Source organism: Lates calcarifer, linkage group LG1 (genome assembly GCF_001640805.2).
Source record: "Lates calcarifer isolate ASB-BC8 linkage group LG1, TLL_Latcal_v3, whole genome shotgun sequence".
Classification (NCBI taxonomy): domain Eukaryota; kingdom Metazoa; phylum Chordata; class Actinopteri; family Centropomidae; genus Lates; species Lates calcarifer.
Window position 1 is genome coordinate 19,041,976 of NC_066833.1, and position 12,448 is coordinate 19,054,423.

Genomic DNA, 12,448 nt, shown 5'->3' on the forward strand with positions numbered 1-12,448 from the left:
CGGGAGTGCCTGTGTCTGTTGCTAAAATTGCTAATCAGAGTTGATTGCTTGTGACCATGCTTCAGTAATCGGACCCGTGGGTAGATGGGGAGATAAACATATGATGTGACTTTAGATTAGAAAAAGTCTTGACTACATGCACATATGACACTTAAAAGTATGACCTTCCGTTGTCTTTGTCTTTGAGCAGCCCTTAGATAACAGCAGGGCATTAAAGTGTGATTTTATGCTACACTTGGCTCGACTTAAGAGGGATTTTAAAGACTGATGCTAACAATCTGGTATTGAAATTATATATTATGCCATATATTAAATATGTTATCAAATTATATATCATGCCATATATGAAGTATTTCTTCAGATGTGTATGAACAACACATTGGTACCTTCACCCTTATAAATGCACTTATTTTCAGGTTATCAGGGCTTAAAAGCAGAATTAGCAAATAAAGAACTTTGCTGAGGAAAGAACATCACTGATTTAAAAAAAGAAACCCTTTTTTAGCATTTCACCTGGAATGATCAGGGAGAACATTTCCACATGGCCTGGTCCTACATTTTAGGGTAGCAGCCTCTCAAAAGCGATTTTTGGACATTGGGGGGCTAATTATGACACGGTGTTGACAGCAGGCTATAAGCCGGCAGGTGTCAACCAGCACACTATTGAACCTGGAAGAGAGTAATCCCTATTTCCCTGAGCTGCCATCTAGAACACACCATTCAGCAACTTCAGCATGCCTCCGAGGCTCAAGCCAGAAACAAGAGTTACCAACTGCACTTAGAGATTTGTTTTTATTATTCAGTCAAAAACTGAATACATATCATAACATTATAAAGTAACAACAATAATATTTAACTTTGATTTAGAAAATCTACCATAATCATAATCTACTAAATAGTATGCTTACTCTATTTGAAATCTTCCGCTCATTCGGCTGATTTCATACTGAGATTTTATTTTTTTTTTTCATACTGTTTTTGCAGTCAGTGACAAACCCTAGAAGGGTTAGTGGTACATATGGGAAAGAACTAGCTGGACTGAAACTCATTTGAGCTGCATATTAAATATAGAAATCAAACACTTCTGAAACTCTGTTCAGAGGTATGACCTTTCAAAATAAAAGCACAGCCACACTCACACCTTTCAGTATAAAGGAGCAGCAGTTCTACTCCAAGCTCATTCTAGGTATTCAAGCTTCTCATCCTGTCCCTACACCCTGTGAAGGAAACTGTGTTCTATGCAAGTATCCACAGTCTTATTCACTGTAATACAAGTAGTAAATAATAGTAAATAAGGAGCTTTGCCTTCAGGCTTAGCTAGGGCTTTTTCACCACAGCCGTCTGGGACGCCGTCTAAAATACTGCCAATGTCACTTGATCCACCTGTAGATATCACACTCCATATCTTACCCTTGAAATACTTGAACTGCTTCATTTGAAGCGACACACTCACACTTGAAAGGGGACAATCCACTTGCAGTGTACAATGTACCATATAACCCATTTACATTCAGTTGCAAACCATAGTAACAATAATAAACATACTTTATGGAGAATTGGTTGACATATATATCAATCAGTATAATGGGAAATCAGCAACTCTTGTGAGACATTGTCAGTCTTCCAGGTAATAGGTAATCAGTCTACTCACCAGTGTGGAGTCTCAGGTAGGTTTTGGTAGGTAGCCTCTTTGGATAGTTCACATTTAAAAGTCACATGAAAGATCACATGACCATGTGTGAGTCATCAGAGTGCCATGAATTAAGGTGTGAGCTGTGAATGAAATGGAGAGGTGTCAAAACAGCACAGTAAGGTGCTGATGAGCTTTATTAGGTAAGCATTTGTCAAAATAGCTGGAAGATCTGGTAAAAAATTAAAGAGCAACAACTATAGGAGAGAGGCAGAGCTGATTTAATAACATAATCATTCTATACATGGATGGAGTGTCCAAGAAACTAAGAAGAATCTTTAATAGCCATAATAATACTGTTTTGCATTGTGTGTTTGAAATCCAGCATCACACTAAGGCAGACACCTGCCCCCCCAATGACCATACACTCAAGTGTAAGCACAACAATAATGCAACCAGTGAACAAGCCCAATATGAAAGATGCAAATCCTCAGGTCGAGTCCTCACAGTATACCTACAATAAGGGACACTCCTTTGAGATCAACAGTATGAACAGTTTGGATGGGGGGTGGACGGTGTCACCACTTGTCTACAAATTACAGTGCCATCCTGACAATCCTTTTTTGACTCACTTTACTCCTTAATATACCTAACTTTATGATAATGCTTATACGACTGTCATAAATGTGACAGTCTAAATGTGATGTGAAGATGTGAAAATCCAAGCCACGGATGAAAAACTAGAACTGATGAAGCCTCCTGAATTATAAATTCAGTTCTACTGAAGTAAGTTTGGATTCACTTTTGCATACTACAATGCAAAATTTCCCAATTTAGTACCAAAGTATATTTTTAGGACATGCTGTTTGCCTGCTGGTGATGATTATTATAAGTCTATTAAAATTATAGACGGGCTCAGATGTGAGTCATCAGTACTACAGTGAATTACACTGCATAAAAAGGATATGTCTTGCACAGTTTGTTTTATTTAAGACACTCAAACAACATACTGTGTTTTACTGGGTTTATATGAACTAGACTTTTTCAAACGCAGATGACACAGTCTGCCCGCAGAGAAGAGACAGGAAGGTTGTCCATATCTCCTGCCAGCTCAGGATGTCATTAGGTTCCTCTCCAGGAAACTTGTTGAGTGTCATGGCTCTATTGTAAGCTGCTATAGTTGTAACATCAGCACATTTGGCCAGGGAATGGAAACAGATGGCAACAACGTTACATAAGGAGAGTGCTGAGGGATTGGTGCCTCATGAGTGAGACAGGGTTCACTTTCACTCTCTTTCTATTGTTAATGAGCCCAAACTTTCACTTTGTCCCAAGAGGTCATTAACATTTGCTACTGTGTCCATTCTGAAGATGTGACTATGCACAAAAACTGGTTTCCTGTCTGAAATCAAGGAGACATAGAAAAGCGATTACACAATCTGCTTCTCCTCATGCTTTCGGGCACTGGAAAGAAATGGATTTCAGTACAGCCAAATCATTTGTTTTTCACTTTGATGTTCATGTTAAAGTTTAGTGCACTAATCCTCTGAGATTGATCAAACTTAACAAACACTTGTACACATAATATGCTGTTAATTAAAAGATGTGATGCCTCAATCACAGAAATTCTTGCAAACACAACAAAACAAGCCCAAACACGCCCTGTTTGCCTGGAGAAAATATAAGGGGGTTGAGTTTGCATCACTATGGATTTGAATTTTAGAAATGTGCCTCAAATACTACATAACCATAACAAAAGATGTTTTACTCAATAATATATTTATACAATTACAAAGCATTATCAGACTTCAATTATGCCTGGTTTGTGTTGTTGTTAGTTGAGCTTATAGATTCAACAGTAGAGAACATATATCTCTTTCATTGGGCCCCAGGTCAGTTACTGGACAGCACAGGGACATAAAGCTCATCCTATAGTGGACACAATGGACAGTACCTGCTCTTCCTCTCACATCTCCATCATCATCTCCTTTTCTCCTCCTCAGTCTCATCATCTCGTCCTGTATTTCCTCTCTTCTCAAAGTTGACCTTTGATTAATTCCAGTTTTTGCAGTTTCGTCCATGTCTGCAAAGAAAGTAAAGACAGTGTCAGTTAATATTTATTCAAATGTTACCAGCCTCTGCCAAGATAATCTTGCAGTAAAGATAATGCGACATAGTGGTACCATATTTAACGTATTTCAAATCTTTACACAAACTGAATTGTAAGGAAGCATTTCAACCTTCGTTTAAAGTTTATCAGTCGTACACCGGATGGCTGGAGTTAATGTTAGCTAGCTAGCTATCAAGTTAGCCAGCGGGTTAGCAAGCTAACTAAAATCACTCAAGTGAAACTAACTAGTGGTATCATGATGGACTGCTTAACGTAGCGTGACCACGCAGGTCAGGCGATGTTTGGGACTTAATAACAGTGGAGTACAAGCAGTCAGTCTGTAACAAAGTTCTGTAGTTACCTTCAGCATGCTTCAGTGAATTTATCTTCTTGTTCCTTTTATTGAGTTAATCAGAGAATCGCCATTTTGAGCAAAGATTTTGTAGCGACGACAGGATAGTTCACTCCACCCCCCCGACACCATCGCACCGCGCACACAAGCACTGACGCAGGTGTCTAGACGAGAAAATCGGTGATCTTGGCGCTGTACAATATCTTTGCAGCAGCAGTGAAGAGTTACTTTAGCCAAATTATTTCACAACTTAAATTATATTTGTATACATGATGGCAGGTTAACATTTGGTTGATCATTTTGCTAACAAGGGGGGTGGCATCACTCCTCACCCCCCTCCAATAGCCTATTGAGTATGGATATAACATTGATCTGAAAACAACGTTCATGGAGGCCCAAATGCTGGAGAAACTAAAATTAAAATCTGCTCATTTCACAATTTCTGCAGCAGACATGTTTCAGTACCTGCCATTCTCAACGTAGGACTTACCTGTGCTTTTTTTATATGAGTGGGGGAGCCAATGCACCAAAAGAACTTAAACAAAGCACAAAATTGGCAGTCCAATAATAGAGTCAGGAAAATGAGCATGGTTCACCACTGGTTGCACTGTTATGATGACCTTTACAAAATGAGTTTGGGATGTGAGTATTTTATCACCTCTTACTGTGAGATCTGCATTTAATTTTCCATTTCCCTCATGTTTTTGGCTGGAGAAGTTTGCTATTAAACCATGAATGATTGGATGCTTTTTTTGGATATTTTCATCTTTCACTGCTGTATATCAAAAAGTTAACAAGGTTTCATATGATTTCAATTTTTAGGGAGGAGTAGATTCTTCCGCTTCCGCCAGGCCGCTTTGAGCCTAATGAATACCAACAAGCAATCACTTCCGCAAGAGGACCCAGATGCTGTGATGGTGGACTCACCCAAAGAGAATGAGGACTCAGTGGCTTTACAGAGTTTCCCCTCACCCACCAAGAGCATTTGCAGTCCCATTGAGGCAAATGACACGCATGCCCTGATAGGCTCAAGCCACCATTCTTCCCAGGCTAGCATCAGTCCCGAACCACTTGACCATTCATCCCCTAAATTCCCCTGGGAGAAGCTGTACCAGACAGAGCCGCACCAATCCTCTACCTCCCTGTCAAATACCTTCCCCAGAGGCAGCATCAACAGTATGAGGCGTGCATCGTCCGTCCATGAAATTGAGACCTATAGCTCCAATTCCAAAAACGTATTCAGGGATCGACAGACAAGTGAAGGTATGTACTAGAGTATGTAAAACTTACAATCTGTGATTAGTGTATAGTTTGCTTTGGACCAACCTATAACATTATGACTGAGTTTGAATTGGAGTACAGACTAGTGTTAACTCAACCATAATACACTATAAATACAGAGATACCATTTTTGTTTTAGTTAACTTTGCTCTCACTATTGCTCTTTTCTATTTTTCTACATGTGTATAGGTTTATTAAAGTGTTTATCCTTTACTTTCTCTGTCCATACAATGCTGCTTTTAGACAATGGTAGCCATGTCAGAGGTAATTGTGTATTTCTGCCCATGATTTCTTTGCTCAGTGCTGTTTTGGAGTATGACTTTCAAGCAAGGCAATCAGCATAAATGCTCTTCACAGATCCACTTTTGTTTGATAGTTTGAATGGGCTTATTGCACTCAATTATGTGAAATGATTATATACTCAGACCAATGTAGTGATTTTGTCACATCAGCAGTCTATAAAATCATATAATGAAATCACATAAGCCTCATATCTGCTCTTATCATTTGCTAATCAAAGCATTGCTTTTAAATTAGCATGCATGAACACATGCTTGTATTATGTGATACAGTTGTAGCTCTTCTGGCTAATGTACCAAGCTACACTAGCCATTAAGCATGCAGTACCTGTGGGAAAATTCCTAACCATTTCATAGTTGGCCAACTTAATGTTAGGTTACAGAAAAACCCACTCTGTACTCAGCATGTGTGTTGATGCTTGCATGAACGGTGAGAAAAACAGAAGTAGAGTAGGTCAAAACTTTGCTTTTAGGAATAGGTGAAGTTGAAAATGTCTCTAAATGAATCACCAGTTCTTCTTAAGTTGTAATTGGTTCTAATACATGTCCAAGATTAGATCCTTGGACACTACCTTATCCTCAAGAACGTGAGCTAGCTATGCTGTAGTGTATTGCTGCACTGTGGAACTATGCAAGTATCATAGGCTACAAACTGTATAGTTGCCTACATCAATACACTTACAATACACAGAGTCACCTCAATATATAAAATATGAAGATAATGGTTTGAAATCCGTGAAGTGTTCATTTAATATTTGTTGAAGTCTGTGCTTTCAAAATTAAAAACTGATGACACAGTTTCACTAAAAATGTTAATTGTCAATGCTTATGCTCTGCTCAATTTCAGCTCATTTATATGTTGACTTTTTCATTTTGGTTTGTTGTGTGTAATTTTGACACCTGTCTACTGCTACTAAATTAAACAAGATACGATAACTTTACCAGGGGTACTAATGTGAATGCTATTTGCTCTAAACCACCAGGCCCTTTTAATCACGTGAAGTCCAGCCTGCTTGGCTCTACCTCTGATTCTAACATCAACAAGTATAGCACCATCAACAAGATCCCTCTGATTGCACTCAACTTCACCGAGGGGACTGATAAAAAGACTCACTCTCCACCAACATCTGAGAAAACCATCATAGCACCAAAGGTCAAAGACAGAACTCACAATGTCACAGAAAAAGTCACACAGGTGAGTCAGGAAGTTCTACTTTGACAAATTCTAGTTAACTGATATTGCAATATCTCGTCTTGTGTCCTGTGACATCTGCAGATGGTCATTTTGAAATACCAGCAAATTTCTCAGCCACCATCACCACATTAGGGGTTTCAGTTAGCAATAGTCCTTGGTTCTGTATTTCAAAGAGCACAATTGGCAGTGTTTGTGGGTGGGAAGCTGGCAAAAAGATAATGTCCTTCTTACTGCACTAATGATGCCTAATGCAGTCATTGGCTGGGGTGCCTCCAAGGAAGGTTGTGGGATAGCTAGATACACTTATACACAGCACATGTTGCACTCTGCCAGTGAAATGTCTTGCTGGCAGGTTAAAAAAAAGCAGCTGGTGGTCCCATGTGTTACATAGGTAACATGTGGCTGTCTACTGTCTACACACATCAACAGTGGAGCGGTGACACCTAAAGCAAGAGAGAGGGTGTTGGCATTCTTAATTGCAGAGAAAGGGAGGATAATACCGAAGGAAAAAAAAGTCAAATTTATACTGATCAACATCAGCTATGGGTAAAAGAAACACAACAGAAATTATATTTTTTGCTGGTAACTCAAAGTGCAGGTTCATCACACCTCAACAGACTGCAGGGATTAAATTTCTTGCTCAAGGACAATGCAGCAAGCCAAACACCTCCTGTCATATGGCTGAAACAAGGGCTATCTAGTGGCAGAATTCCCTGTTGACTAGACTAGCAGCACAGCCGATGCGAACATACCAAGGACAGCTAGGGGAGCTGATATTCATCACAGTCTCAACTACAACAAATACCTCTTTTTCATCAATTCAAATAAAGTACAAAAGCCAAAAATGTATATGCTTGTATTTTATGGTTAACTTGAATCATTTTGACAAACAAAATGGTCACACCACTACACAAAAACAGTACTGCTAGCACCCCCAGCAACGTTAGTGACAACCAAGTACAAGAGAGGCCCAGAAACCTTATATTTGAACTTCTTTCAACACAGCTTTCTCATTCATAAATGAAGACCAACCATCATCGTGATTAAATACTCTCTCTCCCTGCTGACTTTAGTTTGGAGTTTGGAGACACCACTGAGATGTGAACACTGCATCTACTTCCTGACTGCTAGCATGGGGAAATCTATAATTCATGTGCTGAAGATAGGGGGATGTGCTGAAATGAATAGAAAGACCTACCGCCCTCGTCCTCACTCCTGCGCTATTTTCTGCCATAAAAGAGCCCTTGTCTTTGTCTGCCACTGCTTATTAAGCCCAAAACAGGGGACGGCATGGCCTTTCCTGGACACACTGAATAATTTACCATCCGGTCAGAGTTCATTTGGTGAAATTAAAACAAATGTTTGCTCACCAAAATATGTGAATAAGATATGTATCAGTGCAAATCTCCACAGCTTTTCTCCACCTTTTCATCTCTACAGTAGAGTACCTTTTGCAAATGAAGAACAAATCAGCAGCATTCATGGTGACGTGACACAGGCAATCTGCTTGTCATGCTTGAATGGCTGCCTTTACCTAACACAGTTTGACTGCAGAGCACTTGCATTAGGGTGTCACAACTGCTGTCAAATCAGTCTTTGAAGGCTGTGAGCTGGGTAAATTACCTGGTGTGCTTCACGAATAATTATCATGAAAATGAAATAGTAAAGCTGTGTATCCACAGACTGTTCTTCATTATACCACCAAGTGAAAACCTATCAGCATCAATTAAGACATGATACAGAAAATAAGGCTTTCATGTTGTCAGTGATCCGAGGCAACTGAGAGGTTGACCTACATTTACATATTGAAATTAAATGAAATTTTCTGACCCTCTCTTACTACTCCTCCAGGTCCTGTCACTCGGAGCTGACGTGCTGCCAGAGTACAAACTCCAGACAGCCCGCATTGACAAGTTCACTATCCTCCACTACAGTCCATTCAAAGCAGTGTGGGACTGGCTGATCCTGCTGCTGGTCATATACACAGCAATCCTCACTCCCTACTCTGCTGCTTTTCTTCTCAATGACCAAGAGGAGCAGAAGAGGCGCGAATGTGGATACTCCTGCAGTCCTCTTAATGTGGTGGATTTAATTGTGGACATTATGTTCATCATTGACATCCTCATAAACTTCAGGACCACTTACGTAAACCTGAACGAGGAGGTGGTCAGCCATCCAGCTAAGATAGCAATTCATTATTTTAAAGGCTGGTTCCTTATAGACATGGTGGCAGCAATCCCCTTTGACCTTCTTATCTTTGGCTCAGGATCAGATGAGGTATGTTTGTCTCTAATGCATATATTTTTTTTACCTGTTTTTTTTTCTCCCTGGGAGATTTACAGCACATCACCCAGCCATGCTTGCATTGTTATCCATTTACTAGGTCCAGACTTGTGCCCCTGGGCCACTACTTAAAGCCTGAATCGTTCTGTCTCGGCTCTGAAAGGATTACTTTAAATTGCATGTTTTTTTTTTTCTTTTTTTGTTTTTCATTTTTTTCCCCCTTTTTTTTTTTTTTTTTGAATGGCCCTCATTCTAGAATACATTTACACGGATTAATGGCTTACCAAATGGCAATCAATGATGCATTTATGTGAGGAGCAGGCCAACAGGGCTGTGTGCACAGCTTACATGCAGATGTGAGATGGCCATTGGTAGGCTGGCTGCCAGGCCTCCTGGCTTGTTTGTTGGTAGGATATGTCCCCTGAGGATCTGGATCCACTTCAGTGCTTTATCGTGCTTTGTAGGCACTCCATTACACCAGAAAAGCTCCTGATTATAAACCATAATCATCTTTTCCAGCACTGCTGTTGCTGCTGCTGCTGCTGCTGTTGCTGTTGCTGTTGCCACTGCTGAGTCAGTTCAGTGAGTGACAACAAATAAAAAAGGAAATGGACATTTGTTTCTGTCATATGATAGCAACAAATTACAAAACAGTCCTGGAAAATTTACACAATGAGTTGCATGTAAAACATAGTCTCCATTGCCTCGCCATGGCAATTTGACACTATTAACTTGATTTTCCATTTCAGTTCATTTTCACTATTAACTGAAGTGGAAAACTAGTCTTTTCTCTTTCTGGTCCATAAATAGATTGACATACATGTACTATGATAACATGAAGATACATTACTTCTATATTTAGCTTCCCAGCTGGGTCTTGTGATTTCAGACTGAGCACGCAAAGTCCTGCTCAACTGCATGCTCATTCAGAAAATAAAAGCAACTGAGACAGCAGCAGATGGTTTCCACAAGGCTCATTTAATTTAGCAGCTTAATAAGACGGTTTTAACCTACAAGCGCTTAAGTAAACCTTTTGATTAGAACAGGGAATATATTTGAAATAATTTTCAATCAATGTCTGGTTGCTTTCAAAACAACTTAGTCTTGCCAGAAGATTGAACATACTGTGAGAGGTATTATGGAAAATTGGCACCAAACAGTGTTTTGTTAATAATAATTATGATGATAGAAATTTTAAAAAATAAAGATTTATTTTCAAGCTGTGATTTTCACTGTGAATACAATGGAAAAGAAGTTGAGTGGTTTGTCCCCACTTGAACCCTCTAAATGATGTTCCTATTAGAGAGGAACAGAGAGAGAGAGGAGGGGGATTGTAGGGCAGTGCAGCTGTATTATGTAATTACTTGTGCAGGTACAATTAAGACAGAATTTAACTTTCATTAAATTGTAGAGTGCAGTCTGCTTGTAGCTTTAACCAATATGAAAAGGATATTAGTGAAGAAACAGAGTGTGGAAAATGTCAGATAGATTTTGTTTTTCATCTGTCTTGAGAAAACCAAGATTAAACACAACACTAACAGACTTGTTTATGTTGTGTTTAATAAGAGAGTTTCTCTCATTTGAAGACATTAACTTCATTTTTAAAGGTCACTCTGTAATTGTCAGGTAGATAAATGACTATTCAAATGAAAATGGTGGTTAGTGTTTCTTGATGACACAAAAAGCAGCTACAAACTCCCAGGGACTCACTGAGTGAGTGTTATTGCCTGTTCAATAAGGATTTACCTGCAGGCAATGCACTTGTGGGTTACTTTGCTATTAACCACTGTAGGGAGTTGCCAATCTAAAATCTTTTTTTTCCGCTGTTAAGGAAACTCATTAGCTTAAGTTTGTGAGGTGGCTTTCTTGGTTTGTCACAGCTTTGATTTGTTATTAACAAAGAGAACATGTCAGAGGCTGTGGTACATATGCAACAAATAAGCTGGAGAGAAATGTATGACAGAAAATTGCTGTTAGTCTGACATATTAATGTGCCATTACTAATCAAATGCCCTGCTGTACATTTTGTTTAGACTACCACTCTGATTGGCCTGTTGAAGACAGCTAGGCTCTTACGACTGGTGCGTGTAGCCAGGAAGCTGGATCGCTACTCTGAGTACGGAGCTGCAGTCCTCATGTTGCTCATGTGCATCTTCGCCCTCATTGCCCACTGGCTAGCTTGTATATGGTACGCCATTGGCAATGTGGAGAAGCCCTACTTAGAGCACAAGATTGGCTGGCTAGACAATCTGGGCGTGTCCATAGGAAAGAGATACAACTACAGTGATCCCAGCTCCGGTCCCTCTATCAAGGACAAGTATGTCACAGCACTTTACTTCACCTTCAGCAGTCTGACCAGTGTGGGCTTTGGAAATGTCTCCCCAAACACCAACTCAGAGAAGATTTTTTCCATTTGTGTCATGTTGATTGGCTGTGAGTATGTTATGGTCTTTTTTTTACAGCATTCTTTTTCTTTTTGCAAAACTTTATGTTTTTATTCTTGCTTAGCTCTTGAAATGGTTTAGAAAATTATTTTAATCAAATCCTGGACAATAGATTGTCTGTGTTTATGCAGCATTTGTTTGCATTCATTAAATATAAAATAAAAATGCAAAGCAGCCAGTAGATTATAGCTCATCTCATTTATTGGTCATTTTCTGTGTTTCAGCCCTAATGTATGCCAGTATTTTTGGAAACGTCTCAGCCATCATCCAGAGGTTGTACTCAGGTACAGCTCGTTATCATGCTCAAATGTTGCGGGTTAAGGAGTTCATCCGCTTTCACCAGATTCCCAACCCACTGAGGCAAAGGCTGGAGGAGTACTTCCAACACTCATGGACCTACACTAATGGCATCGATATGAACACGGTAAATAAAAATAATCAACATATCTACATGCCACTGTAGCTGGATAGCATATCCACTCAAAGTAAACTGAAGTTACTGAATATTGGTTCATCATCATGCAATATTCTAAAAAGATCTTTCTTTCCCTTGACTGCTTTTCATCTGGATTAACATCTCTTCATTGGTAAGAGCAGGAGGTACATATTTGAATTTTTTGTCATTTCCATGACTAAATGAGTCACTGTTTCAACATTTTTAAAATAACCCCTTATCATTACCCCACATCCAGTGTAAATATTTAAAATTCAATGAGTTATGCATGATCTGATGCTAATATAGTGTCATCCAGAGCAAAGAAATAAAAGTATGCATGTAAAATTAAACTTAATGTATGTATTGAAAAATGGCACTGATATTAATCTTTGATCTTGTCTAATTTCAATATCCATCT

General features: G+C 39.2%; 1 protein-coding gene and 1 long non-coding RNA gene across 2 annotated transcripts in view; one reads left to right on the plus strand and one right to left on the minus strand.

The window, feature by feature from the left end:
• The window catches only part of LOC108901052 (uncharacterized), a 67,362-nt gene extending 63,152 nt beyond the window's left edge, over window positions 1-4,210 (minus strand). Inside the window, exons 1-3 of the long non-coding RNA XR_001963829.2 lie at window positions 4,102-4,210; window positions 3,585-3,713; window positions 1,652-1,773 (exon numbers count right to left, since the gene is read on the minus strand). This is a non-coding gene — a long non-coding RNA (uncharacterized LOC108901052). The remainder of the gene's footprint in view (window positions 1-1,651; window positions 1,774-3,584; window positions 3,714-4,101) is intronic.
• The window catches only part of LOC108901048 (potassium voltage-gated channel subfamily H member 7), a 35,251-nt gene that overhangs the window by 11,047 nt on the left and 11,756 nt on the right, over window positions 1-12,448 (plus strand). Inside the window, exons 4-9 of the mRNA XM_051071615.1 lie at window positions 4,915-5,355; window positions 6,656-6,867; window positions 8,719-9,144; window positions 11,184-11,583; window positions 11,819-12,018; window positions 12,192-12,194. Of these exons, the coding sequence (XP_050927572.1) occupies window positions 4,915-5,355; window positions 6,656-6,867; window positions 8,719-9,144; window positions 11,184-11,583; window positions 11,819-12,018; window positions 12,192-12,194 (1,682 nt within the window). The remainder of the gene's footprint in view (window positions 1-4,914; window positions 5,356-6,655; window positions 6,868-8,718; window positions 9,145-11,183; window positions 11,584-11,818; window positions 12,019-12,191; window positions 12,195-12,448) is intronic.